The sequence below is a fragment of the Furipterus horrens genome, unplaced genomic scaffold, assembly GCF_987537825.1.
Source record: "Furipterus horrens unplaced genomic scaffold, mFurHor1.1.pri manual_scaffold_3, whole genome shotgun sequence".
Classification (NCBI taxonomy): domain Eukaryota; kingdom Metazoa; phylum Chordata; class Mammalia; order Chiroptera; family Furipteridae; genus Furipterus; species Furipterus horrens.
Window position 1 is genome coordinate 136,659,603 of NW_028327173.1, and position 27,362 is coordinate 136,686,964.

The 27,362-nt window shown below is 43.6% G+C and overlaps 1 protein-coding gene across 3 annotated transcripts; it reads right to left on the reverse strand.

Moving 5' to 3' along the window:
- Positions 1-7,955: 7,955 nt before the first annotated feature.
- On the reverse strand, positions 7,956-25,897 carry PABPN1 (poly(A) binding protein nuclear 1). Of its 3 annotated transcripts, XM_090270258.1 has the most exons (10): positions 25,826-25,897; positions 25,438-25,525; positions 24,535-24,974; positions 23,827-23,943; positions 12,432-12,546; positions 11,761-11,828; positions 11,348-11,454; positions 10,060-10,147; positions 9,824-9,975; positions 7,956-8,898 (listed from the first exon to the last, which is right to left on the reverse strand). In XM_090270258.1, the coding sequence occupies exons 3-10, from the start codon at positions 24,964-24,966 to the stop codon at positions 8,859-8,861; spliced, it is 1,119 nt and encodes a 372-aa protein (XP_090126384.1). In that variant the 5' UTR covers positions 24,967-24,974; positions 25,438-25,525; positions 25,826-25,897; the 3' UTR covers positions 7,956-8,858. The 3 variants fall into 3 exon arrangements, with proteins under 3 accessions (XP_090126384.1, XP_090126382.1, XP_090126383.1); XM_090270256.1 differs by lacking the exons at positions 23,827-23,943; positions 24,535-24,974; positions 25,438-25,525; positions 25,826-25,897 and adding an exon at positions 12,909-13,274; XM_090270257.1 differs by lacking the exons at positions 7,956-8,898; positions 23,827-23,943; positions 24,535-24,974; positions 25,438-25,525; positions 25,826-25,897 and adding an exon at positions 12,909-13,274 and having other exon boundaries at positions 9,814-9,975.
- Positions 25,898-27,362: the final 1,465 nt, after the last annotated feature.

The following is a 27,362-nucleotide window of genomic DNA, read 5'->3' on the forward strand; positions in this document are numbered from 1 at the left end:
AAGTGTTTATTTTTAACGTCTATGGCATCTATGAAAAATCCGCAGCTAACGTCATATTATTTATCAGTGAAAGGCTAAAAGTCTTCCCCCTAAGATCAGGAACAAGACAAGGATGTCTACTGCCCCCACTTCTAAACAACATTGTATTGGAGGTTCTAGCCAGGAAAATAAGGCAAGAAAATGATATAAAATGTACCCAGAATGGAAAAGACAGTATAAAACTCTGTATTTGCCGATGACATGATCTTTGTAAATGGAAAATTATAAGGAAGCCACAAAAAAACTATTACAACTAAATAAGTTTGCCCTGACTGGTGTGGCTCAGTTGGTTGTTGGGCATCCTCTCCTGCAAAGCAAAAGGTCACAGGTTCCATTCCCAGTCGGGATACCTGCCTGTGTTGTGGGGCATGAAAAAGAGGAAATCGATGCATGTTTCGCTCTCACATCGATGTTTCTCTTCCTCTTTCCCTCACTCTAAAAATAAATTTTTAAGAACTAAGTTCATCAAGGTTACTAAATTTGAATTTGCAAGATACAAGTATGACATACAAAAATAAATTCTATTTCTATTTAATAGGAATGAACAACCTGAAAACAAAATTAAGAAAATAATTTCATTTAATAGCAAAAACTGGGAGCATTTGTGATCTTGCTTCCAGGCATGTTGTCTGTTTGGCTCAAATAGACTCAAGTAAATGCTTATAAAAATTCTCCACAGGTTTGGAAGTTCTTACATCAACATTTTCATCATTAGTAGTACCTCAAAAACAAATTTAGGTTATTTTTCCTTGTGATGTACCTTTTATGTGGCATAAAATCAAAACAGGCTTTGGTAGAAAAAGATAATTGCAACCTACATTTTTGACAAAAAAATGAGAATTCCTTCAGTAATCATAAGTGGTGAAAAATAAAATAGGACTTCCGGCCAAGATGGAGGTGTAGACAGACACGCTGCATCTCCCTCCACAACTAAGAAGGAATACAACTACTTCAAAACCAGAAACAACCAGAAGTTCCAGAAAATCAAACTGCATGGAAGTCCAGCAAACAAAGAAATACTCATCCACACAGGTAGGAGGGGCGGAGCCAGGGCAGAGAGGATGTGGTGTGGTGGTGGCAGCAGCGGCAGCAGCAGCAGGTCAGCAGAAAGCGCAGTCACACATTTTAAAAAGTCAAGAGGGACACCTGGAGAACATTCCCAGCTCCTCACCAAATTGCACAGCTCATGGTCCCAGCTCCGGGGAAAATAAAGCCTCATTGCTTCTGACTGTGCAAACCCGTGGGGGTTGGGGAGAGGCAGAAACTGCCAGTCTCTCAGCAGAGTCCGCTTGTTTAAAGGGCCCCCACGGTCCTAGAATGTCTGCAGACACACCCACTCTGGGAAAAAACAGCCAGGGCAGCAGTTAGAGAGGCTCCAGTCCCATATGGAAGTGGGAGAAGTGCCTGGAAAAGGTGCAAGTGCTGGGCAAGCGGCACTGTTCCCCCTCAGACCCCTCCCCCACACATATCGCCACAACATGGTGAAACAGGTCACCCTGTACTGACCAATCCCTAAGGTTCCACCCGTTAAATGTAATAGGAGCCACAGCTCTACCTAAGATGCAGAGGCAAACACACACAGGAGACTTCTGGCCAAGATGGAAGCCTAGACTGACATGCTCCATCTCCCTCCACAACTAAGAAGGAATACAACTACCACAAAACCAGAAATAACCAGAACTTCCAGAAAATAAATGGAAGTCCAATGTATGAAGTTATAAAGAAGTGGTGCTCATCCAGACGGGTAGGAAGGGCAAAGCCGGGGCGGAGAGGTCAAGCTGTGCTGGCAGAGGCAGCTGGGGCAACGACGGGACAGCGGTAAACACAGACACCTGTATTTAAGGGGAGGCGAGAAGCACTTGAGGAGCAACCCCGGCTACAGACCAGACCCATCAGCTTGCGATTTCCAATGCCGGGGAAGGTAGACTCCAATTGCCTTGGACTTTGAGGCCTAGAGTGGATGGGGACGGAGAAGGAGGCTCCTGGTCTCTCAGCGGAGAGTGAACGGCAGAAATCCATCCTGGACCCCCACCCTCGAAGAAAACACCACAGCATGGTGAGAGGTCGCCCAGCTGTGACAAGTACACGGGGCTCCACCCCTATAGCGTAGAGGTGTGACAGCCCTGCCCAAGGAAGCAAAAGTAAACACAAAACGGTCAGGATGGCACAGATCATGACAGAGATCCCAATCATGCAGCTGACCAGACAGCAACTATCTAATCTAATGAAGCAACAGATAGGAAGTCTTTCTGAGGCTCAGTTCAGAGCTTTGGTTATAAGAATGCTTACAGTCCTAACAGCAGATCTTAAGACGGAGAAGGAATGAAGGCTAGCCCTGCTGAAATGAAGAAAACACATACGAAACTAGTGGTGAGGGCAAGAAAACCAGGGATCAAATCAACAAATTGGAACATAGGGAAGGAACAAACAGTCAACCAGTGCAGAAAGAGGAAACAAAGAGTGAGGAAAATGAGGAGGCTCAGAAACATATGGGACAGCTATAAGCGGGCCAACATCTGAATCATAGGGTTGCCAGAAGCTCAAGAACAACTAGAAATTGAAAAATTATGTGAAAAACTAATGAAGCAGAACTTCCCTAATTGGGGAAGGAAATAGACTTACAGGTCCAGGAAGCACACAGAGAGTTCCGGATAGGTGGCACTCAAGGAGGACCACACCAAGACACGTGATCATCAAAATGTCAAAAATTAAGGTTAAAGAGAGAATCTTAAAAGCAGCAAGAGAGAAGATAATTACGTACAAAGGAGGCCCAATAAGACTTATCAGCTGATTTCTCAAACGCTGCAGGCAAGAAGGGACTGGCAAGAAATATTCAAAGTAATGAAAAGCAAAAACCTACAACCATGATTACTCTATCCAGTGAAGGTGTCATTCAGAATAGAAGGGCAGAGAAAAGTGCTTCCAGGACAAAGTAAAACTGAAGGAGTTCATCAGATCCAAACCACTGTTATATGAAATGTTAAAGGGACTTATTTAGGAGAAAGAGGATCAAAACTATGAACATTAAAATGAAAACTGTATCACAACAACCAACAACATAAGCCAAGGAACTGAAACAAAGGCAAACTAAGTAGGCAACAAGAGCGGGAAAAGAATTATAGGTATGGGGAACATTATGGGGGGAGGTCAGTGAGGAGGGAGGAGGAGGAAAGGGAGGGCGATGGTACAGGAATTAAGAAGCATAGTAGGAGGGAGTGGACAGGAGGATGTTGAGAAGAACTATATGCACAACCAATGGGCATAGACTAAGGCGGGGAGGACAACTGGAGAGAGGGGCATCACTGGGTGGAGGGGAACAAAGGGAAAAGAAATTGGGACAACTCTAACAGCATAATCAATAAAGCATATTAAAAAAATTTTTAATAAAAATATCAAAAAAGCAAAATACTTAGGAATAAATTTAATAAAAAACATTTAAGACTTGTATGCTGGAAACTATAAAAGCATTATTGAAAGAAACTAATGGGGCCTTTGCCAGGTAGCTCAGTTGGTTAGTGTCATCCCAATACACCGTTATGGGTTCAATCCCCAGTTGGGGCATATATACAAGAGTCAACCAATGAATGCATAAATAAGTGGAACAAAATGATGTTTCTCTCTCCCTTCCTCTCTAAAATCAATAAATTAAAAAATATATTTAAAAAAAATGTGGAGACATAATATTCATGGATTGAAAGGCAGTATTTTTAAAGATTTTGTTTATTTATTTATTTTTAGAGACAGGGGAAGGGAGTGAGAAAGAGAGGGAGAGAAACATCAACGTGTGGTTGCCTCTCACACGCCCCCTACTGGGGACCTGGCCCACAACCCAGGCATGTGCCCTGACTGAGAATTGAACCTGTGACCCTTTGTTTCACAGGCTGGCGCTCAATCCACTGAGCCACACCAGCCAAGGCGAAAGGCAGTATTTTTAAGATGGTAATCCTCCCAAAATTGATCTACAGATTCAATGTAATCCCTATTAAAACCCCAGCTTTTTATTTCTTTGCAAGAATTGACATGATGAGTCTAAAATTCATATGGAAGTGTAGAAGTTCCAGAATTGCTAAACAATCTTGAAAAGGAAGAAAAGTAGAGGACTCACACTATCCATTTTCACATCTTATTTAAAAGCTAGTCATGGTAGTGTGATACTGGCATAAGGACAGACACAGAGATCAATGGAATAAAATTAAGACTTCAGAAATAAGCCCATACATTTATAGTCAATTGATTTTCAACAAGGGTGCCAAAACCATTTGGTTGGGAAAGAAAGAATAAAGAATAGCCCTTTAAAGAATAGGTGCCGGTATAAACATATCTGAATGCAGAAAAATGAAATTGAACCACTACCTTATACCATAACACAAAAATCAATTTAAAATGGATCAAAGACTTAAGAGCTAAAACTATAAAACTCTTAGAAGAAAACAGCTGTAAATCTTCATAATTCTTGTGCTTCAAAGGACACTATCAAGAAAGTGTAAAACACTCCACAAAATGGGAAGAAATATTTGTAAACTGTATATAACTGATAAGGGTCTAGTTTATAAAGAACTCTTTAAACTCAACAACACAAAAACATCTGAATTTTAAAATGGGAAAGGATCTGAATAGACATGTCTTCAAAGATGTACAAATGGCCAGTAAAAACACGAAAAGATGCTATCATTAGTCATTAGGGAAATGCAAATCAAAAATATGAGATCTACTTCACACCCATTAGGATAGCTATAACAAAAAAAGATATCCCTGACTGGTATGGCTCAGTGGATTGAGCACCAACATGTGAACTAAAAGGTCACCAGTTTGATTCCCGGTCAGGGCACATCCCTGGGCTGTGTGCCAAGTCCCCAGTTGGGGGCGTTCGAGAGGCAACTGATTGATGTTTCTCTCCCCTTCTCCCTGCCTTCCCTCTCTTTAAAAGTAAATTAAAAAGTATGGACAAGTTTTGTGAGGATGTGGAGAAACTGGAACTTTTATACACTTCTGGTTGAAATATAAAATGATACAGCGGCTTTAGAAAATAGTCTGGCAGTTCTTCAAGAGACTAAACACAGCTTTACCTAAAACTTCACTCCTAAATACATACTCAAAAGATATGAAAAGGTACATTCACACAAAAACTTGTACACAGATGTTTATAGCAACACTATTCCTTGGTCAAAAAATGGAAATCCAGAGGTCCATCAACTGAGGAATGGATAAACAAGACATGGTATGTGGTATACCTACACAATAAAATATTATTAAGCCACAAAAAGAAGTACTGATGTATGCTACCACATGAATGAATCTTGAAAACATTATACTAAGTGAAAGTCAGATACAAAAAGCCACATATCATATGATTCCATTTATGACATATTCAGAATAGGCAAATCCATAGAGAAAAAAGTAAATCAATGGTTGCTAGGGGCTGGGGGGAGGGAAAAATTCTATATACAACACTGAATTCTAACACTTAAAAGGTAGATTTGATGGTATGTGAATTACCTCTTAAAAAAACAAGCATTTTGGTGACATGCTAGTCAGAGATATGGCAAACTGATAATTCAGCAAATAAAATCAGTTTCCTTACTAAGTGACTCCTTTTTCTGGAACAAATTCTAGCACCTAAAGCAGTGTCCAGCACTTGGTTAAGTATTCAGTAAATGATTATCATAGACAAAAAAAAGGGGGAAAGAGGCATAAGTAATTAACAGGGTTGAAAGATATTTTAAAATTAGATCATGGTTTGAGAAAGGCTACTCATTTAAATCATATAAAAGGAAAGTTGTTACACATTTAAAAAAAAAGATTTCACTTTTAGAAAGAGGGGAAGGAAGAGGGAGACAAACATCAATATGCAAGAGAAGCATCCATCGGTTGCCTCTTGCACACCCCCCAACTGGGAACAGGGCCTGCAAACCAGGCACGTGCCCTGACCCAGAATTGAGCTGCTGACCTTTTGCTTTGTGGGACGACACCTAACCTACTGAACCACACCAGTCAGGGCGAAAGTTTTATATTATTGAGAAAACCTAGCAACTGCTTTTCTCTATTGCTTTCAAGTTGAGCAGCTCCTGCCTGGAAAAGCACTGGGTTGTTTTTGCTCATTTTCTATCACCTGGAGTCCCACTAAGGCTCTGACTCAAACCCTCATCACAGAGGAAATCTTGTAATAGACAGGCTCCCCAATCTCTCTTCCTTGAAGACACTTCCCTCCTACAGAATCCCAATAAGACTGGGATCATTTCTAGTCCTTGCTTAGGAGGGAGTTTATCAGGAATGACTTGACAGAAAACCAATCTTTCCCATGGAAAGCAACTTTTTCTCTGCCACTTCCTCTAAAATCATTGAGGATACTACAGAGAAAAAGGAGACCAGGTAAGGTAGGAAACCTGATTCCTGTAAGGACAGAAACCAGCTCATCCTGGATAAAGGGACCCATGCTTAACATCTTCTGAGCATCTGCTAAGTGGCAGGCTCTATGAGCTCATACAAAGGCACAGTCCATGCCCTCAAGTAGCTTGTAGTCTAGTGGGGAAACCGATATGTAATTATTTTAAAACCATCATAGAGACAGGACTCTTGATTCATTCCAAGAAATCAAGGTTTCTCAACTGTAGCACTTGGTTTATATGAATGATAGAATAGATGGGCTGGGCATAGCAGGCTTTGAGAAACAGCATGAGCAATACTTGAAAAGGAAGTAAAACTAATGGATATGGTAAGGAAATTTAATCAGGATCAAGGTGGAAAAGGCCTTAGTTCTGCAGCATAGGGGCATTTCTAGCATTCATCCTCCAAGAGCCAACAAATTTATAGAAATTTTTGACAGCCATTTAGTGCCCCCTGGTGGATAGATGAGACCTTCCCAGCATTAACAGCACCAAGCCACTTGGGATGTTTATTCTAGTAAAAAGTAACACTTTATCCAGCCTCTCACTCATCAACTTCTGCAGAAATCTCCACTCAGGTTACAAGGCACTATTTTACTTGAATCTAGTTGAAGACAGACCCCCAAAGGCCTAACAAATCACAAATAGGTAATACAATAAATGATCACTATAAGTGGTCAACTACTGACTTGAGAATTCAGAACACAAAGCCATTTAAGAGATGAGTTAAGGATTCATGGACATAAAAGAGCCATTTTAAAGATTATTAAAGAGAGAATCAAGGTAGGAGGCAACCATTAATAAAATATCTTGGGAATATGAGCAAACGGCATGTTTAAATATTTGAAACTGTAAGTAATGGAAAAATCTATGAAGACTTGCATGGAGGTGATTATAGCATCCAAGGATTTTAGGACTGATGTGACATTAGAAAATAAACTGGAGAAATTAGGTCATTAATATGATCAAGTAACTAAACTACTAAATTTAAGGATACTAAGACAATGAAAGCCAGTTTTGAAATTCTTGTTAATGGACTGATCCAAAATAAGTTAGGTGATATTATGTGGTCACTGCTTGGCTAAGACAATATAAGCTTTGCAACTGTCTGTTAGCTAAATGCTATTTTTTTCCTTGAGCCTACTTTGTTTGGGGTAAAGAAGATAAGAAAGGCTACCCAGACCCCAATCTAAGAATCTAGTGCTGCTGGTGTGGATAATTCATTTGCACCTAAATTTTATCAGAAGCACAGACACAAGTGATATTAGATCACTCTAATCTGGCCCTTCTTTTCCTTTCCCAGGCTCATATAATTTACCTCTCAAATGTTAATCAGGGCAGGGCTACTTGCTATCCAGAAAACCCATCATCCTCAACTATAAACACGTACTGTTGCTGATAGTTGTAATTTTAACTCCTACTCCTTAATTCGTGAGAACTTCCCTTCCACAACACCAGCACTTCCACAAAGGAGAATTAACAGCCACCTGGGATCTAAGAGAGAACAGGAAGATACATAAATAATCCTTACACTCAAAAGGCCAAACAATTTTTATTTTCAAAAACAACTTTATTCATGACACATATTTTTAAAAAACTCCCACCCGCTGGAAATGAGCTAAAAAAATAAACAAAATCCACCTCCCACCTCCCTTTGCCCACTTCCTCCCGTTCCCTCCAAATAAAAGGGGGGGGGGGGAAGGCAAAGAAAAAATAAAACTGAAAAACAAAAAACGCCCCCAAACCCCCCAAAACAAGGTAGTGCATTCCCCCAGGGGGAAGGGGAATTTACACTGGAGCCGCTGGGAGCGGAACGGAGATCTTCCGGCTACAGAAACCTGCAAAGAAAGACACTCAAAACAGAAAAAGAAACACAAAAGGAAACAAAATAGATCACCAGGCAATCTGGAGGAACAGGGAGCCAGAAAAGAGGGGTGGGGATGGGGTGGGTGGTTGACCTGGCAGGACAGGAGCAGGCAGGAGGGTACTGTGAAAGTGAGGGAGAAGATGGAGGGAAGGTAACAAGCAGAACAGTTTGGTGTCCTTCCAGAGCCCTGGGTAAAAAACAAAAACAAAAACAAAAACCCTCCTACCATCCACGCCCACCTACCCTTGAGCAGCCCCCAAGGGGGTGAAGTGGGACAAGGAAACAGGGAGCAGCTTGCACAGTCGAGTAGAGTCCATGGCGAATCCCCAGAGTGAATGAGCAGCCCCCTGCCCCTCTCCCTGGGCCTTCCCCTACTCCCCAAAGCAGGCCCCTCCTCAGCAGTTAGTTATGGGATTCTCCCCCCTTCCACAGTATATCTTTTTTTTTTTTTTTTTAATATTTTTTTCCATCAAGGTCATCTTCTGTTTTTCTTTTTTTTTTTTTTTAATTCTTTTTTTTTTCCTTCTTTCCTCTTTTTTTCCTCTCTCTCCTCCTAATACACACTTTTTTTAGTAAGGGGAATACCATGAAGTCGCTCTAGCCCGGCCCCTGGAAGAAAGAAGGAGAGTTAGGTGTTAACTTGATCAGTAGATGGTTCAATACAAGCCCCTCCCCATGGGCCCTTGCCCCAGTTACTGTGAAGGGAATGGGGAAAGAAGTTTCCAAGTGTCCTAAAACTAACCCCACAATCCCAGAAACAATGACACAGCTGGCAAATGGGAAGAGGGAATTAACAAAATACTTCTCCAAATAGTGGCAATAGAGAAGTACATCTGAGATCAAGGGGCAGGAAAAAGGACTCATTGTGTATCCAGTTTTCAATTCTCCACAGTTCTTAAATCCTAGGCCCTCACCAACAGATCCTAACTCCTGGGAGCAAACAGGTAAATGTTATAAAAAACCCCCAGGTCTATATGCCTAACTTACCTATTGAAATGAAAAAGTCAGAAGTAAAGCAAAGCAATAACATGACACTAGGCTTAGTGAGAAAAGTAACCTTGCAAAAGACTGGCTCAGTTCAAGAGTAAATTATCTCAATATCCTCCCACATGCCTCATGAGGATGATCAGCTAGCCTCTGGTATTCTTCCAACGGACATCCAAAGTCAGCCCTTCCCTAATCTAGAAGTAAAAATGTCCAAGCAGTACTTTCACTGTTCTGAGGCCCTGTTCTTCCAGACCTTCGGTGTAAACACATTCACTGCCACCAATTCTCAAGGAAAATAAGGCTGGGGAAGAAGCATCTCTCAGAACAGAGTAGAGAGATCCAGCCCTTATCACCAAATTCCTGCTCCAGAAAAAGATGTCGAGACTGGCCTCCTGGCCTGCAACTACCTTCCTCACCCTGCACAGGCAGGAGACCAATTCCCTGGAGACCAAGGGGAGGGTTAGGGAGGGAGGTTCCTCAGACCAGGAGAAGGAAGCATACAGGGCTCATGGGAGGCGGGGGAGAGGAGCAGCCCATCTATCCTGACCTGTAGACGCGACCCCGGGGCCTGCTGTTAAAACCACTGTAGAATCGAGATCGGGAACTGTTGTAGTTAGTGGTCCGGGCACGGTATCGGGCTCGTGGGAAACCTCGGTCTGTTGTGCTGATGCCTGGTCTGTTGGTTCGTTTTGGGATCACCTGAGAGTGAGGGATGTACAACACGGCTTTACTCAACCTGGAGAATTTACATGGTACCAAAAGAGCAATGAGCATGGAGCTTACCTTGATCTGTCTTCCTCTAAATAAGGACTCATCTAAGGCCAGGGAAGTCCTCACTGACTCTTTGTCTGAGAACTCTATATATGCAAACCTGGAAAAAGTGTTATTTTAGCAATCTGAGATTGCAAACAGTAGTTCATAGGTCAAACCCAACTTGCAGGCATGCTTTGTTTGGGTACAATGTGTTCACATTTTAAATTATTGGTCAAAAAAATTTTAATGAAAAATTTTAATCAAAATTTCCAGCTACTCTCGGAAAATCGTAAGATAGGATATATAGGGCCTGAATTTCCATGTGGCGGAACCAGCTACGGTCAAACAGAACCCTTTTAGTTCATGATCCCATCCACATCTAGATCTCATCTTTGTTTTGTCTGGTCTCTGAAAGCATTTTATATGCAACCCCTGATACACAGCGGTGACCAAAAGTAGGTTTACAGTTTTAAGTACATGGAGTACGGTTTATTCCTGTATTATGTTTTTCCATACAACCCACTGTAAACTGACTTTTGCCCACCCCTGTATATCAATGTTAATGCCTTATCTTAAAAGACAAAGACCATTAGAGGGGGGAAACATAAACTATTTCCCTCAGCCCAAACTAAATAAAATGGGCAAAAGGGTTTTGGACAGGAGAGATGTGCCTAGCACACCTTCCTCCAAAGAAGCCCTTTTTTTTTTTTTCTCCTAATGTGGAACATTGAAAAATTAATCCCTGCCTTTTGCCACCTAGTAGTTATGGATTGAATGATGCTTTTTAACCCTTTTTGCCAAATCTGTTGCCCCCAGAACACAACAAGGATGCCAGCCTGCTAAACCAAGCACGCCGTTGTCCGGAGACAGCCAACTGACCTGGAGTCTGCACAATCCTTCCCCATGTGGGAAGGCCACCCTCCCCTCCACACCCCCACTGTTATTAGGGATTTCTGGACCCAAGGGTAGGTAGGACGACGACCATGTCCAGCTTGAAGCAGCTAGAGGAGCTTGAGACCTTCGCCCATTGTCCTTTACAAGATTACAAAGGGTCTTAATATCTGAGAGGGAGGGATAGTTATTTTTTACGAACCATGGGTATGGACTTGGGGGGGGATGCTGGGGGAGGGAGATACTGGGTGGAGGGGAGTAAAGGGGAAAAAATTGGAACTACTGTAACAACATAATCAATAAAATATACTTTAAAAAAAAAAAAAAAGACAAAGACCATTTAACAGCAAATTAACTAGATGCTCAATACAAAATAATATATTTTTAAACTGTGATTAAAATGACCTCAACTTGCCTCCATACTTACCCTTTGGGATGGCCACTAAATTTGTCACAGAGTATGGTAACACGGTTAACTGAACCACAGCCATGAAAGTGTGCTTCCAGCTCTTCTGCTGTTGCACCATAGTCCACCTGTGGGGGTATGTATGAGGTGTGTATGGGGGTACACTTCAAATGTACTGGACAAATTCCCAACTCAACAGATACCCTGCTTAGACTTTGGGCTAGGCCATGCATATAGACTAAGGCAGATTAAATCTGGTTCTCTAATAAACTAATCTCTTTTCTTTCCAACCCCAGAGTCTCTGCTGATTGCCATTATCTTTCACCACGCCCTAAATCCATCACCTATCCTGGAGATGTCCTTTCAAGACTCCTATTAAATAAGTCCTCAAAATAAGAGCTACCACCCACCCTGATCTAGGCCCTAGTACATACATTGCCAACATAGATGGAACGGGCATCGGCCTCCATCTTCTCCTCAATAGACATGATCACTGGGCCAGCTTGGGAAAAAAATTAAAAAACAATCACCGTTACTTAGATGGGTGTATAGCACACAGTAGGTGCTCACTAAATAGTAAGACAAATTAAGAAACAGATTAATACATTCTTCTTAAAAAAACAGTACAGGAATCCCTTCCAATCCCCTGATAAAGTCCCTACTGAATAGTTTTAGTTGAAATTATTTGAAAGTGAACAAAATTAAGTGGGTTGAAACTTGACATTTCTAGATTAAAGGGGAAGCCTCTGCAGTTGGGCAGTTTCTCTCAGAACTCCTAACTAAAGGGTCTTCAACTTAAGGAAGAACTATTTGACTTGAAGGTCAAATGCCAAGTGGCAACCTCCATAAAGAATAGAGGTAGACTAAGAACAAAGAGAAATAATTTTTAACACGGACAAAGGCAGGCACGAGACTACATCACCAAAACACTGCTGTGTCTCACAAAGGTCAGAGGAATACACAATGGACTATGACCGCGGCACCAGAACAGTAACTGCTCAGACAAGCAGCTTCAAGGTCCGGCATCTAATCCCGTATGACCCGTGCTCCCACAACCCTTCCAATCCGAGGACCCTGGTTCCGCGAGCAACCGCCAGTTACTCACCATTGCCTGGAGGTGGACTCATATTCATCTGTTTCTCTACCTCGTTTTGTAGCTCCTTTAGCTTCTCAGCTTCTTCCTCCATCTCCCTGACTCGAGCTTTGATCGCTTCCAGCTCCTACAATGAGTGGGGGAGGTATGGAGGAGAGCTTAAGAGGAACCACCGCAGGGGCTCTGCCCCGCACTCGCACGCGCGCGGCCCCAGACATGCTCAGACATCTCCCTCACCTCACGCGAGGATCATTATGAAAAGAACAAAAAACAAAAAACGCGAACTACCTTCTGTAGAATAACACTAGACACCCATGATGCCCGAATCAACTCGGCTGGGCCTCTTCTGGCGATCGAGGATCCGGGCCCGGCCCCAGCCACGTTATTCCCCGCCCACCCGCACCCCCGCCTGCCTCCCGCTAGCTTGAGATCAGGGCCTCCCGTGACCCGACCGGTTGCCGGCCAGCTCGTTCGCCCTCCTTCCCTCACCGGGTCTTCAATGGCGCCGTCCCCCGGGTCACCCTCGACCAGTCCCGACTCTTCCTCCTCCTCCTGGCTGCCGGGGACTCCTGAGCCAGGCCCAGGGCCCGAGGCTCCCGGTGGGGCGCGGGGCCGGGACGGCTCCTCTTCAGGCTCGGGCTCCGGCTCGGGCTCCAGCAGCAGCTCCTCAGGCTCCAGTTCCTCAGACTCCAGGCCGTTCCCGTAGTCCCCTGCGCCCCCCGGGGCCCCCTCCCCGGCCTCCCCACCGGCCCCGGGCACAAGATGGCGCCGCCGCCCCGGCCCGGAGCCCCGACCGCCCGCAGCCCCCGCTGCCGCTGCCGCCGCCGCCGCCGCCGCCATCGCCGCTCAGACTGGGGCCCGCCGCCCAGCGATTGGAGAGTTGCGCGGGCCACGCCGACGACTCATTAGTCAAGCAGCCTGCCCGTCACCATGAGCTACGGCTCCATTGGGGAATATTACTTGGCAATCAAGTAAGACCCCTCCCCCAAGGCGGGGGTATTGCGCCAAATTCTTAAATCCCGGTAGGTGAAGTCGGTCTGTCAATCAACACACGTCCCACCTCCCCTCCAGTCCTTAGGTAACAATACCGCCACGCTGTGACGACATTCCGACTTCTCCCGTATATGGGCGGGTGCACGAAGTATATCACGTTCGTGATTGGTCACTGACTAGACCAGTCTTCCGATTGCCTTGACGCACTGACCCAGTCTCAGATGTCGATTGGCTCATGAAGGACTGACATCCGTTTTGTGACAGTTGAACCTTGCCCCCGAACAGCCTGTCGGGCTTACTGCTGGGGAAAACCGTGGTCACGTGACTAGTCTTAAAGTGGCCGCCATCTTGGTAATACTCATTGCCAACTGGTGAGCTATTGGAAGGCACAAGCCGGAAACATAGTGGCGGTTTCTGGAAATTTGTCTCCTGACCAAAAAGCCAGTAGATGGTATGTTGCTAGAAATGGAGGGTTCTGAATGGAGCTCCCTGGGAAGGAGCTTACTTTTCCCATTCAAGTTATTGGTACTACCGTCCACCAGGTCTCCCAAACCAGAAAGCAGGGAGGAATCCTCATTCCAGAGCTACCAGGTGTTAGGGATAAAGAAGCAAGCCAGTGACTCTCAAACCAGTAGGAGATAATTAATAGATGAATCGAGGAAAAGGGGCAAGGAAATGACATTCCGCAGCTGGTCACAATTATCTCTGGGATCAAAATGACGAAGATTGTTGTCACCAAACACAGAAACGGGAAGATGTAGCTAGATAACTTTGCAAATAAGTTGGAGATAGTTCTTTAACTAGATTGCCCTTAGTTAATCACACCCTGAATTAAGTAGTTAATCACTTTAGATTGTGAACCCAGATTAACCAGTAATGGAGAAACGGGAGAGAAGGAGAAAGGAGGGGGAGCTAATAGTAAAAAACCAGTTTTCTTTGTCTACTTTGCGAACACATTCTCCTGGCTGGTGGTAGGCCCGACTTTGTAGACTCGTGAATAAACGCCTCACTTTGCTGCTCAAGTCCTGTGTTCCGGTTTTTATTGTGAGCTTTTCTCACACAGGCACAAATCCTATCTGTTCTTCCTGCAGAGGCCTATGTTTCCAAGCTCTCTGCACATGCCCCAGTTTCAGCGTGTTCCTTTTCTTGCTTGCACTGTTTGCTACAGTTCCCTAATGGGTCTCTCAGCTTCCAATGTTGCCCTTTCAGTCCGCACCACTCCCAGACTGAGTTTCCTGTCCAGGTAGCCTCAAAACTCCTTACTGTGGCTGAGAGACCTCAGGATTAGGCTACTTCACAAACGTTATTTCCACATTCCTCATTCCTTTGGGTGTACCTGCACCCATCAGTGCCTTTGTACAAGCTGTCCCTCTTCAACAAGACCTCGCAAACTTCAGCATCACCTCTCCTGAGAAGCCTTCCACTAGCCTCCCTTCCTCTCTCATGACAAGTGGGCCTACTTCACTGTGTGCTTCATCAGTCAGTGCTGCGTTTCCTAACTAGGTTGTGAGGGCTTGGAGGTTAAGAGGCTGGATCCTATTTATATTTTTATCTCCGCTGTGGGTCAATGGACCTAGACATAGTTAAGTGTCCAATAATGTTTGCTGACTGAAAGATGCATTGATTGGGGACCAGGGTACCACCCTTCATCTTCAGTGCTTTCCCAGCCCCCAAACCCTCTTGTAGACCCCAGAGGAATTTCTCTGGTCTGGCTCCCACCACACTGTCATACTCTGAGATACCAATGAAACCTACTCCTGGAAGGCAGGGTTGCCATAGTTTAGTAGTGACTCTATGCATTAATTAAAAAGGAGGGAACGGTGGTGCTAAATCTGCAAGAAGAATGTTTGTAGCTAAACCAAGCTGTGGTTTAAGAGCCAGATTAACAAGAGTCCAACCAAACAGTTAACCCCAACAGGATGTTCATGGGTGGAGCAGAGGAATTTGGAATAGAGGAAATACCTATTTCCAAATCCAAAAGCTTCTCAGTGTTAGAAACAAGGACATAGTGACTCCCAAACCAGTAAAAAGTCATTAGTAACAAAGGGCAAATGTAATTAAAGGGTCTTAAGGGCAAATGTAATTAGAGGGTCTCTGAGAAGGGAGCTGACAGCACTGGCATATCTACAAACCACAGAAGGGGCATTTAGATAACAGTGTTAAATTGTAACTCCAGAGTAACCAGTAATGGAGAAACGGGGAAGAAGGAGAGGGGAAGGGGAGCTAATTGCGTTAGGGCGGGGAAGCTAATCGCTCTCACTTTAGGGCAAGGAAGATAATCACTTTAGGGTGGCAATTTCAGGGTGGGGAAGCTAAGACTATAAAACCAGTTTCCTTTGTCTACTTGGCGCGCACATTCTCCTGGCTGTGAGGGTGCGCCCGGCTCTGCAGACTCGTGAATAAAGGCCTCATTTTACTGCTCAAGTCCTGTGTCCCAGTTTTTATTGTGAGCGTTTCTCACATCAGTATACCCCCCTCTTCTCCTTTCACCTTCATTTTTTCTCACAAATCCTTACTTCAGTAACAGGAGAACTTGGAGCAGAGTCACACTTGCTTAAAATTTCATTGAAAATTACTTCCATCAGCCATCTCAGCTTTAGTAGTCCGGGAGAACTAAGTTGAACATGGAAGACAAGCTCTAAAAGGTTGTGAGTTCATTGGGAAAAACATTTCTTTAAAAAAAGATATATTTATTTTTAGAGAGGGGAAGGGAGAAAGAGGAGAGAAACATCAATTGTTTGCCTCTCCTTCGTGCCCTGACCTGGGACAGAACCGCAAAGCATGACTAGAATTGAACCGTCAACCTTGAGCTTTAAGGAAAGCTGCCCAATCAACTGAGCCACACTGGTCAGGGCAGGAAAATCTTTCTACTGTACTTAGCCTAATCAAGATTTGGCTATTTTATTGGAACGTAGTTTAATTTAAGCAAACCAGTTAAAGCAAATATGATTCTTTAAAAAATGCCTTGAATCCTAATTTTGTTGAGCATTTGATTTTGAAACAGGCACTATTCTAGCCTCCTTACTATATTATCTCATTGCATTCTCACAACAACCCTATGAAGTATTTCTAAAACCATAAGCTTTTTTTAGGGATGAGGACAAAGTGAAGTAAGTTGCTTAAGTCATGGAACGAATTAGAAGTGAGCAGGAAATGCAAAGCCAGCTTTCAACGCTCAGATTGATCAAAACTACTGTAAGGTCTGTTTTAAAACACAAAACTTACATTATGTATGATGCTGAAATTGGAAAGAAAAAAACTAAGTTCCAATAACAGACGAATGTTTAGTTAGGGAAACTACAATTACATCCAAAGATTATGCACCTATTAAAAGGTTTATACATCGTGTGTGATAACATGCAAAAAATTTTGTTAGTCTGAAAAAGAATGTAAAATTTTATATAAAGAATGATTAAAACAATTATATCTTAATAAAAAAAAACAACTTGGACATTGTGGGGGAAAAGGAATAAGAACCACTAGTCTTTTCTTTGGCAATATGTACCTAAAGCTTTTAATATTGAAATTCTTAACTGAATAATTGTAGTTCTTATCATCTGTTCTAAAGAAATAATCTAAAAACTGGAAAAACATTTGAGAATTAAAATATTCATTGAAGTGAAAAAATGTAAACAACTTGAACGTCTGAGCGGGCACTTTCAGGAAAATTATTGTACAAATATAGATGTATTTTTATATAGTCACTTTTTACTGTACTTAAAAATTTTGCCTTCAGCATTTTTTAATGATAAAGAAAAATGCTTGCAATATAATGGTAATCCCAATTGTAGTATACAACATTATATATACAGTATGATCATAAAATATAAGCACAAATAAAAGATGGGGAAAAGATATGCCAAAATGTGGTGGTTTCTCTCTGGGTAGTAGATTAAGATTGATCTTATTTATAATTTTCTATGTTCCACCCTTTTTCCATATCATATGTTATTTTTATTTAAAATTAAAAAACAACTCCAACTTACAAACTTACTCTAATAAGCATGATTACTTTTACAAACACATTTAAGATGTTTGAATGGTGACTTGTAAACATACTTCCCTATTAGAAGGCATGGACACCATCTTACTGATATTTGCCTATTGCCTGTTATTGTATGCTCAATAAGTGGTAACTGAGTGAATCATCCTCTGTAATAATCTGATTTAATATTTTGCCTATTACTGATGCATAGAGAACATCAAAGTGATGTTTCCGTCTGGGAATTTTTTAAAAATTAGTACATAATGATATGAGGTTCACCCATATGAGTATAATTTTCCTTCAGTGATAACTTATCAACAGAGAGCTGTGGAAATTTGGGAAAACCAACACTCAGTCATGTGCCATAGAAGGAAAAAGGTGTTAACAGAAATGAATGCTCAGTGCAGTTAAGAAAATAATTAAATCAATAAAATGGATAAGGGCATCTCCAGTTTTGTTCAGAAGGTAAAAGTTTTCCCACTAAACATAAATGTTTGGCTTCTTGGTAATTCCATGCCTATTTTTGACTCCTGCTTTGAAATTTTTACCAACTACAATAATTCTCTATAATCTAGAACTGCACTCTTTAATATGGTAGTCACATATGGTTAAGCACTTGAAACAGAAGTAATCCAAAATATGTACCGCAAGTATCAAATATATACCAGATTTCAGTGACTTAGTACGAAAAAGAGACTGTAAAATAACTTAATTGTTTAATATTAATTACAGGTTGAATTATAATAGTTTTTATATACTGGCTTAAATAAAATATTAAAATTAGTTTTGCCCTGACTGGTGTGGCTCAGTGGATTGCGGACTGGCCTGCAGACCAAAGGGTCGCCGGTTTGATTCCCAGTCAGGGTATACGCCTGGGTTGCAGACCGGGTCCCTTGGTTGGGGGCAACCACCCATTGATGTTTCTCTCCCTCTCTTTCTCCCTCCCTTCCTCTCTCTCTAAAAATAATGAAATCTTTAAAATAAATAAAATTAGTTATACCTGGTTTATTTATTTGCCTTTTAATGAGGTTACTTTAAAATGTAAAACTATATATGTGGCTTGCTTTATATTCACATTGAACAGTGCTGATATAGAACCTTGAAGCCCATTTATTCATTCTGTTTTGGAGTAGACTGCAATTCTTTCTAATCAAATTCTGGCCCTCCCTACTTTAATTCCCTAGGGTCTGTCCTTGTATGGAGGTTGGGTGGCCATTTAAATGAGAAGTAACCTCTGTTGCTTGATTTTCATTATGCTTGGTTAACTTTTTAAAAACTTTGTACTTGAAAAACATGTTTTAATATACTATACCAGAAATATGTATTCCTTATCAAAAAATCAGAAAACAGTGACAGCAAAGAGAATAAAGCAAAATCACCCATAAAACCCACCATCCAGAGATAATCACTACGATATTTTGATACATACCTCATACCCTTCCTGCAATTTTCAACACAAAAATATAGAGCCATGCATAAAGATGTTTATTTATTTATTTTGGGGATCTTACTGTGTATATTATTTTCTAATCTATTTTCTTTTTTATCTCATCAGATACAGGAACATCTTTCAGTATCAATAAAAATATTTTTCCAATTTCATTTTTCAAGACTTTACTCAAAAGTCACCTTAGAAATGAGGCCTTCCCTGACCACTCTATCAAACATTGAAATCTATACATATGTACATCTTCCAATCCTGCCCTAATGAATTATTTTTCTTCATAGCATTTGTCACCTAATATGAAATGTATGAAATGTTAGTGAATACTATGAAATTTAGTTATTTCTTTTACTAGAATTTAATAACGTAAGTAACATGAAGGCAGAAATCTGTGTCTGTTTGTTCACTTCTTTAACTCAGTGTCTACAACTGTGCTTAGCACACAGAAGATGCTTGAATGTTTACTGCAAAATGAATGAATGTAGAACTACATACCATTTCATTATATTATGTTTTTTGATTTAAAAAATATTGTTACTTATATTTTGCCTGTGTCCACATTTAAGGCAGCTTTTAAAGTTTTCAAAGGATCTGGTCTTGAGTAATAACACAGAATATCTACAATCCATCAATTTGCTAAAAATGTAACTCTTACTTTTATCAAAAGTGCCATTTGGAGAAATAACATTTACAGAAAACTGTCTGAAGAATAAACAATGCACCTGTCCATTTAGAGAGACTACAATTTAGCCCTATATTAAACTGTAGCAACATAGAGCATATCTGAGCTAAATTGTGCTGGGCCTGATAGCACAAGCTTACGACCTACTGAATCCCCACTTGGTGTTTCTATAAGGAACAGTGGTGCAAAACTCAACATATTTGCTGTTATTATAGATGGTAGTGTCCTCTGTATCACTCAGTGTCTTCTCGCAAGAGCCACAAAACCTTTTGCCCATCTTAGGAACTGATAGGCTTTTACAAATCCTAAGAGGAATGTGACTCTCATTATGTTTCCTAATTTGCTTTAGCTGCCAAGATGCTCAGAACTGAATTCATAGCCAAACTTTAGTATTTGGGAAAACTGCTTATAGAAGTCCTTCTGTGCATTAATTTTCTTTTGCTTTCATTGTATGTACTGTAATATTTCAATTTTTCCTACTTTAAAATCTGTATTTTCCTATGTTTTTTTTTTTAAGTATATTTTATTGATTGTGCTATTACAGTTTTCCCAAGTTTCTTTTTTCCCCCGATGCCCCCGTTTTGTCTTTTGAGTATTCTAGTAAGATGTTGTAAATGCCTTTTGGCAAATATCCATCAACCATTAAACCAATAAAGCTGCAGTGGAGATAAATGCATTAGCTAGCATAGCCTGATATTAACTATTAAGAGCATCTAATTCCCCTTTCCTCTAGTGACATGTTCACCAAGCCACTGTTGGATTTTAAGATGGCTTACCCTGTAGATTTTTCTACAGAATGGAAATGCAACCCTGGCTTCCTCTAAGCAGTATATTTCTCACTACAATTTAACACATAAACCTAAATGTCATTTTATTGCACTGGATTATAGAAAGGCTAGAGAATTCCTGATTGCAATTTAAAATTAGGATCACTATCTCTGTCAGACATGATTTTGATGTGGTCCTAGACTAGAAGTACAGAAGGATAAGACTGAATAATTCCTGTAGTTTCCATCCAACTTAGCAGTTGGCATTAAATGTCTCAGGGAACCGGGAAAGGAAGCTGCGACTACATTTTTGCCAGACTTATTTTAAGTCTGAAGTAGGCAGCAGAGTGTCTTGGGGAGATATGCTCATTATCACACTTCTGATTAGAGGCTGAACCACAACTGGGGACTTGATCATCACACAGATTTTTGGTAGGTTTTCTTTTGGTTTTTCTTTGTGGCCATCCCAAAGTACCATATACACTCACCCTATTAAGGCTTGGGCTCGCAGAGATGTTCTTGGCTTTGGATATTGGGCCGAGGTGGGAGGATAGAGAAACAATTCTGATTTTCTTTTTTTAATCTCAGCACTTTCCAAAATCTTTATTACCCTAATTCTTGCCGTTAACAAATGCATGAAGAGATGATTGGATCAAGAAATGTCCTGACCCCAGGCTATACAGTGTAGAAGTCACAAACCCTGCTCAGTACTTCTCATTAAACTTCTGGGCTTTATTTATTTATTTTTAATACGACCATTACATATTACACAAAAATAAAAGTCAAATGAACTTGGTATTTATAAATTATTAAATAAAAATACAGGAATATATATTTATATTTATAGAGCTTTTTCTTTTCTTCTAAACTAACCAAATCTGTTCTCCCGCCATTTTATGATTTAAAAAAGTAAAATAGTGTATGCCCTAGAATAAGTGGGGAGTGGGCTTAATAATCGCAGGACCCAGTTGCCCTACTTCTGCTCCTTCCTTGGCCTAAGCAAGTCCCTATTGTCCCTTTGGGATCTGGAGAGAAAGAAACACCCTCTCCACCTATACCTACTAAATCTCTGAAAACTGGCAATTTGATTTACTTATTTTTTTTTTTTTAATGAAATGGTTTTAAAAATTGGGAGCCATACTCAGCCTTCCTGGCCAAGAGCTTATCCCAAGGAACTATATGGCTCTAGAAGAGTCTCTACTTTTCCCTGACAGAAGAGTCTTGGGGGTTTCCATTGCCCCTCAAGCTAAGAAGGGCAGGATAGTTCAAAACAGCCCACTGTGGTCCCATCTAAGCTATGCTTCTGGGAATCCAGACCAAGCTCCTTACACTTTCAGAAAATAGCCTCTTCTTTCACCCAGGTATGAAGGCCTCAGAGCAGGGCATTTCAGTAACTATGGTCCCTGTTGCCCCTGTTTGCTAAAGGCCCCCAGAAGAGCTAACAGGGATAGGCGTCCTGTGGTAGAGGGTAGGGTGATGAGTCTGCCCCAAACCTGGGAGAGTGCAGGCTCCAATTTGGAGCTGATGGTCTAGTCAGTGGTTTTCCAACTTTTTTCAGCAGCAAACCCCTTAATGCAAATAAAATCTTACCCTGAACCCCGATATATAAGACAGCTACAAGGAGAGCTGTTTTATTTGAGGGCAAGTAGCCCAGCCTGCTCAGCACGCCCCCTTCACCTTCATCTCCCCCTAGGACTCCTGAGGCAACCCCTAGGAAACTCGGGATCTGCCAAGTAGTTTGAAAACCACTGGCCTAGTTTGTCCTGAGCAAGTCAGAGACCCCCCCCCCACTCCCACCCCAACTGCCTGCCACGGAGCAGCTCTGAGTTTCTAGTATAAGCATACTCATGACAGACCAAGTGGCACATGCAGCCTACCACCTCCCCCATAAAACCATTAAAAAGTGCAGCCCTCTCTCAAGCACAAAAGTCTGGGCTAAACACCTGAGGCCAATTTAGGTCCCACGTTCTAGTGAGTACAACTATGTTGCCACCTTCTGGGACCAAGTGAAAAATCTCCAAGAAGAGTCAACCATGGTCTAACTACGCTGATCAGTGCTCAGATTAGGGGTAGGGTTCTAGAGCACTGTGTCTGAAGAAGTCAGCATTGGAGAGCAGCAATTCTAGCACCTTAGAAAGTGCAGCAGTGAGGTCTGGCTCAGGGCATGCATTTGGAGTGAACTCATTTCTTTCTCAAAAGAAAAAGCTATAATCAGAATCTGTTCTAGAGGACTGTGAGCTCTAAGGTTAACATTCACAGACTCTGAGGTACAGACAAGTAACACCCATGCAAACAGCGTGGCTTCAAAGAAAATATAAATGCTTCCAGATCATGGCAGGTACTCTAGAACCCATACACCTGGCTCTTGATAAAGCAGCACCAAAGCCCAACACATGGAACAGGCCAGTCATGGAGTACATATCACCCTCACACCCATGGGGTTCAGAGCTGGAATGTTCCTCTCAAGGCATCAACAGTCTCACTGAGACATAGTGCAGGACCCAGACTGTGTTCTAGATCAGCATTTACATCTACACTCGGAAGGAAAATTAATTAGAGCTCCAATTTAGAGTTTAAGTTTGGGTACAGAAGGTCCCAGAGATGGGGAACACTTTAGGCACCAGTGTGCTCCAGCGGGAGAGGAAGGCAGCAGGCAAGTCCAGCTACCAAAGCTTCTACCGCTGCAGGTTCCATAGCCCTGCCTTTCTGTCAGAGCCCAGGAGGCAGCAGCAAGTGCTTGATGCACAAGGAAGGGGGACCACGAAGGAACAAGGCCAGCTACAGAACTATTCTCTCCAAAACCCTGCCAATAACTTTCTGTAGAGAAGTGCCCAAAACCCTCATCTGGATACAGTGTTTCTCCCTTAGCCTTGAGGCACCAGGACAAGCGGAGGAGGGAGGTAGGGTGGGGGCTGGGAGGGAGACAGAGAACTGCCCCTTGTTCTTGCCACTGCAAGAGGGAATGTTTTCTCTTTAAAGAATCCCACTGCCACCAGATTAGACAAGCAGCCCAGCATGCACATGAGGACGTGTGCACATGCACACACATGTCCAAGCAGCCCACTGTCACAGCCCCCTCTCCCTATCACCTGAGAATCCGAGCTACCATTCAAAAGCATGTGCCTTCTGTGTTTTCCCCAAATCCCACTCATCTAATGGAGACGCCAATCCCTTATGCAAGTCCACCTTCTTCAGGGCTGCAAATGGAGCTCCAGCTAGTTTCCTGTGCCTATACCTACAGGCATGATCCCTCCCACCTCCCCCTAACCCTGGAATGACTCTCATCTCCTGGCCCCGACTTTCCAAATACATTCCCCAAGGTCTCCAGTTCACTCTTCCAACTGCCTGCCTGGCACAGTCAACTACCTCACACACTATCCTGACCCTTCCATCCCTGGTCCATACCAATCCATTCACCCCACTTCTTTCAAGGGCATTTCTCTGTTCTGTTCCTGCTTGCCTGTCCCCCAGCCACACCAAACCCCACTTGGCCTTGGACTTTCTCACTTGCTAGCAAAAAAGGCCCCTACTGTTACCAGGGCCCCCAATGCCACGGCCCCCGTCAGCACTGTCCTCACTGAAGCCCAGTTCCCCTCCCGCAGGCGCCGAGCCTCCTCCAGGGCCCCGTCCCCGTACAGAGCTGTGAACTCCGCCTGTGGGAGAGAAGGGAAGTAGGAGAGAAAGGAGAAAGGGATATCAGGAGAGGAAGGAGTAGAGAAAAGAGGAAAGGTGTTCCAGTACCATCCATTGCAAGCACTATCCCAAACTCAGCCCCTCTCTGGCCACTACTGGCTGTAAACCCCTCTCATCCCCCATGAGCACCTGGCTCAATTGCCTTCCCTACCTCAAGTGAATCCCATCTTTTCATTGGCCAGAAATTCTGCTCAGAACTGGCATCCTTTGCTAAGACTTGCCTGACCACCACCCATCCCTGATTCCTGTCCCCAGGCCACATACTCAAGTGTAAAATGTTCCTGATTACTGGATGCCATTTCCCTGCTGGCACTCCCATGGGTACTGTGGATTCTGACCTCTGCTTTAGAACATGAGCCCATCCAGTGATGACTGCATGGCAGCCCTGGAGTGCAGAGTCCAGTGTGATGCCCATAGTGAGGGCATCTGATTCCACCCAAATAGTGAGTCTCAGCCCCCAAGCCTCATTCATTCTCAGCCAGAGCCTCCCTTTCCTCTGGAGACCAGCTTTGCAGAGGGATGTGCAGAGCAGCAATTGAGAAGCTCCTTACCCAGCCCCCACTGCTGTGGATCCAGTCTGCCAGCCGCGTCTCCAGGTAGGCCACCATCCACTCCTGCACTTGTCCCACAAGTGGCTCCATCTCCTTGTTGACACTCTCAGCACACAGAGCAGCTCCAAAGACAAAGAAGGCCACAAGGCGGCCCCAGTTGGGACCCCCTTGGAAGAGTTCATCAGAGACCTGGGTGAAGCGCTGCTGGGCTGAGCCCGGAGTCACATGCAGCTGAGCTGCCAGGTCAGAGAAGGTGCGACGGAAGCGGGTCTCAAACTCATCTCCAGCTGCCCGCATGGCTTGGTGCAGTGGGTCAGCTGCTGGGCCCTCCCCAGGGCCGGCTCCACAAACATAACCCTTCTGCCTCAGCTTATAGCCTACAAAGTCTGCCACTAGTGCCCGTGTGTCTGGGGCCGAGGCTGGGGTCGCCATCCGGGCGGCTGTAACAGTCAAGGATGAAAGACTGGCATGAATATATATGGTCAGGGACCCAGAATGGGGCATTTTGGGTTTGGCCAACCCAATGAGACAGGGAGGGAGGAGGGAAGGAATGCGCAGAGACCACTGGGCAGGGAGAGGCAAAAACAAGGAAATTAAATTATGGTGAGGCTATGAGGGGCGGGCCACTAAATTCATAATATGCTGAACTAAATGTAAACAAGCAAATTTAATTTAAAACTACTTTAAATTTTTCCCATAAAAAGACAACAGTTCTATGGCACCCCCTATAAACCCCCTCTACACAGTACACACCTTTTGGCTAGAGAACAGGCTTAGGACCTCCCCAGAGGTAAGATGCGAAGATGCTAGCAGAGGTACAAGATGGGGGAGGAGACAGGGGCTGAAGGGAAAGGTGGGGGAAGCAAAGGGTTGCCAGGGACAGAGAAGGAGGGGCACACTCACCCAGCCTGGATGGCAGCTCTTAGGACCCAGCGCTGGTGGCAAGGAGCCCCCAGCTGGGGCCTTTCATCCTCCTGGCCAGCGTGGAGCCCTGGGAAGGGGAGGAAGGTATCAGAGCTAGGCAGGCGGGGAACAGGGATCAGGGTCTGGCCTGAGAAAGGCTGGGGTTGCAGCTCCCAGGACTGAGCCCCTGCCCCCAACGCTCTACCAGCTGTGTGGCCGAATCCATGTTTAATGACTGTCCTCCCGGAAAACCCAGGGCCAAGGGCTTCCTGCCGACACCATCTCTACTCCCGGCTCCCCCCAGTGCAGCCCAAAGGCCCAGCTCCTCCCTCACCCCCACCCTTAGCCTGTCTCCAATCCCTCCCCCCTGCCAGGTTAGGGATCTCACGGGTCAGGCCTGCTGCCGGGATCCAGGCCGCTTCCTGGCGCAGGAGCTGGGAGGGAGGGAGGGAGAGGGAGGAAGGGAGGGAAGGAAGGAGGGAGGAGAAAGGGGGGGCGGGAGGGAGGAGAAAGGGGGGGGCCGGAGGGAGGGCCTGGCGCTTGGTGATGATGGGGCCCAGAGATGCGTCCAGAGAAAGGGGCGGGGCTGGGACAAAGGCTAGGGAACGGACACAACTCCACACAACTCGGGAGGAGAGAGAGCTGCTAGAGGCCCAGAAGAAAAGGGCGGAGAGAGCACCAAGGGCTGGGCTGGGCTGGGCTGGGCTGGGCTGGGCTGGGCTCCTGACCCTGGGGACTCCCAGAGAAGCCGCCTGGGCCTCAGCAAACCTTGGAGCAAATTCAGCATTTGCAGAAGGTCTGTGATGTTCCACGCACTTATTGAATTTTCAGGCCTTGGAGTGGGTGCCTGGAAATGAGAAGCAGCTCCCACACCAGTGGGAACTGCCTGCCAGGTGCCTCACCCTGTGGGACTGGCAGACAGCACATGGACACCACACATTTCACTTCCTCTTTTCTCCAGGACCTTTCACCCAGTGGTCTCTTGTAGGCTGGAGCTTTAGCTAGGCATCAGGGAGCCAGGACTTGGATCACAAGCAATTTCTGCAGGTAACTTTTCATCTTCTTTCTTCTTTTTGTAATCTGATTGGCTTTCTTTTTAAATTCTTTTTACCCAACACATGAAGTCATTTTCAGTATGAAAAAGTCAAACAGTGTAGAGGAATAGAGAAAAAAAAATACAAGCCCTCAATCTTCCTCCCTGTGCCCCTCCCACAATTCCTTCTTCCTTCCTGGAGATTGCCAATCAAGGTTGATGCTTATCCTTCAGATTACATGTATATGCATAGTTATGTATGTCTATTATTTATACATGGTTGTACATTTATACAGGGCAGTTTACAGGATGTGAAGCTGTCTGACCACAGCTCTCTGGCATCCTGATGGACCCACCCCCTCTTGCAGCTGGCACTTCCTCCAGCTCCATTTGGAGAGATCTCCAACCAAAGGCCAGAAGGAGGTAATCCAATTCTCCTTTCCTGCTGTTCCATTTACTTCTACCTTTAGTCCAAACCTTGGTCTTCCCATCTACCCTTATGGCCACTGGACAAGTGAGGTCTTTTCTGTAACAGTAATAGTAATAACTAACAATAATAGTAATAACTAACATTTTGAACACTTACTAGGTGCTAAGTGCTTTCTTGTGTGATATTTTATTCTCACCAATCCTTATTTTGTTTTATCCTCATTCGATGGATAAGAAAAGTGAGGCTTGGAGAAGTTAAGTAATTTGCCCAAAGCCACATACTGAGAAGCTGGGACTCAATCTAATCCTGACTTAAAAGCTTGTCTTAACACTGTATTCCTTTGAGGTCCCTCTTCACTTCAGGTCATCAATACTGTTATTATGCCATTTACAAGTCCAAATGGAATCCATGCCATTTAGAAGTACAAACTCAGTTTTCCCCTGTATTCCAAATGCAAAGCTT

Coding starts and splice junctions, on each gene's coding strand:
- PABPN1 (XM_090270258.1), bottom strand. CDS start 24,966: ATGGCGACCCCAGCCTCGGCCCCAGACACACGGGCACTAGTGGCAGAC. Junction 9,976..10,059: donor TTAGAGGAAGACAGATCAAG/GTAAGCTCCATG, acceptor CCTCACTCTCAG/GTGATCCCAAAACGAACCAA. Junction 8,899..9,823: donor CCCCGGGGTCGCGTCTACAG/GTCAGGATAGAT, acceptor TCTTTCTTCCAG/GGGCCGGGCTAGAGCGACTT.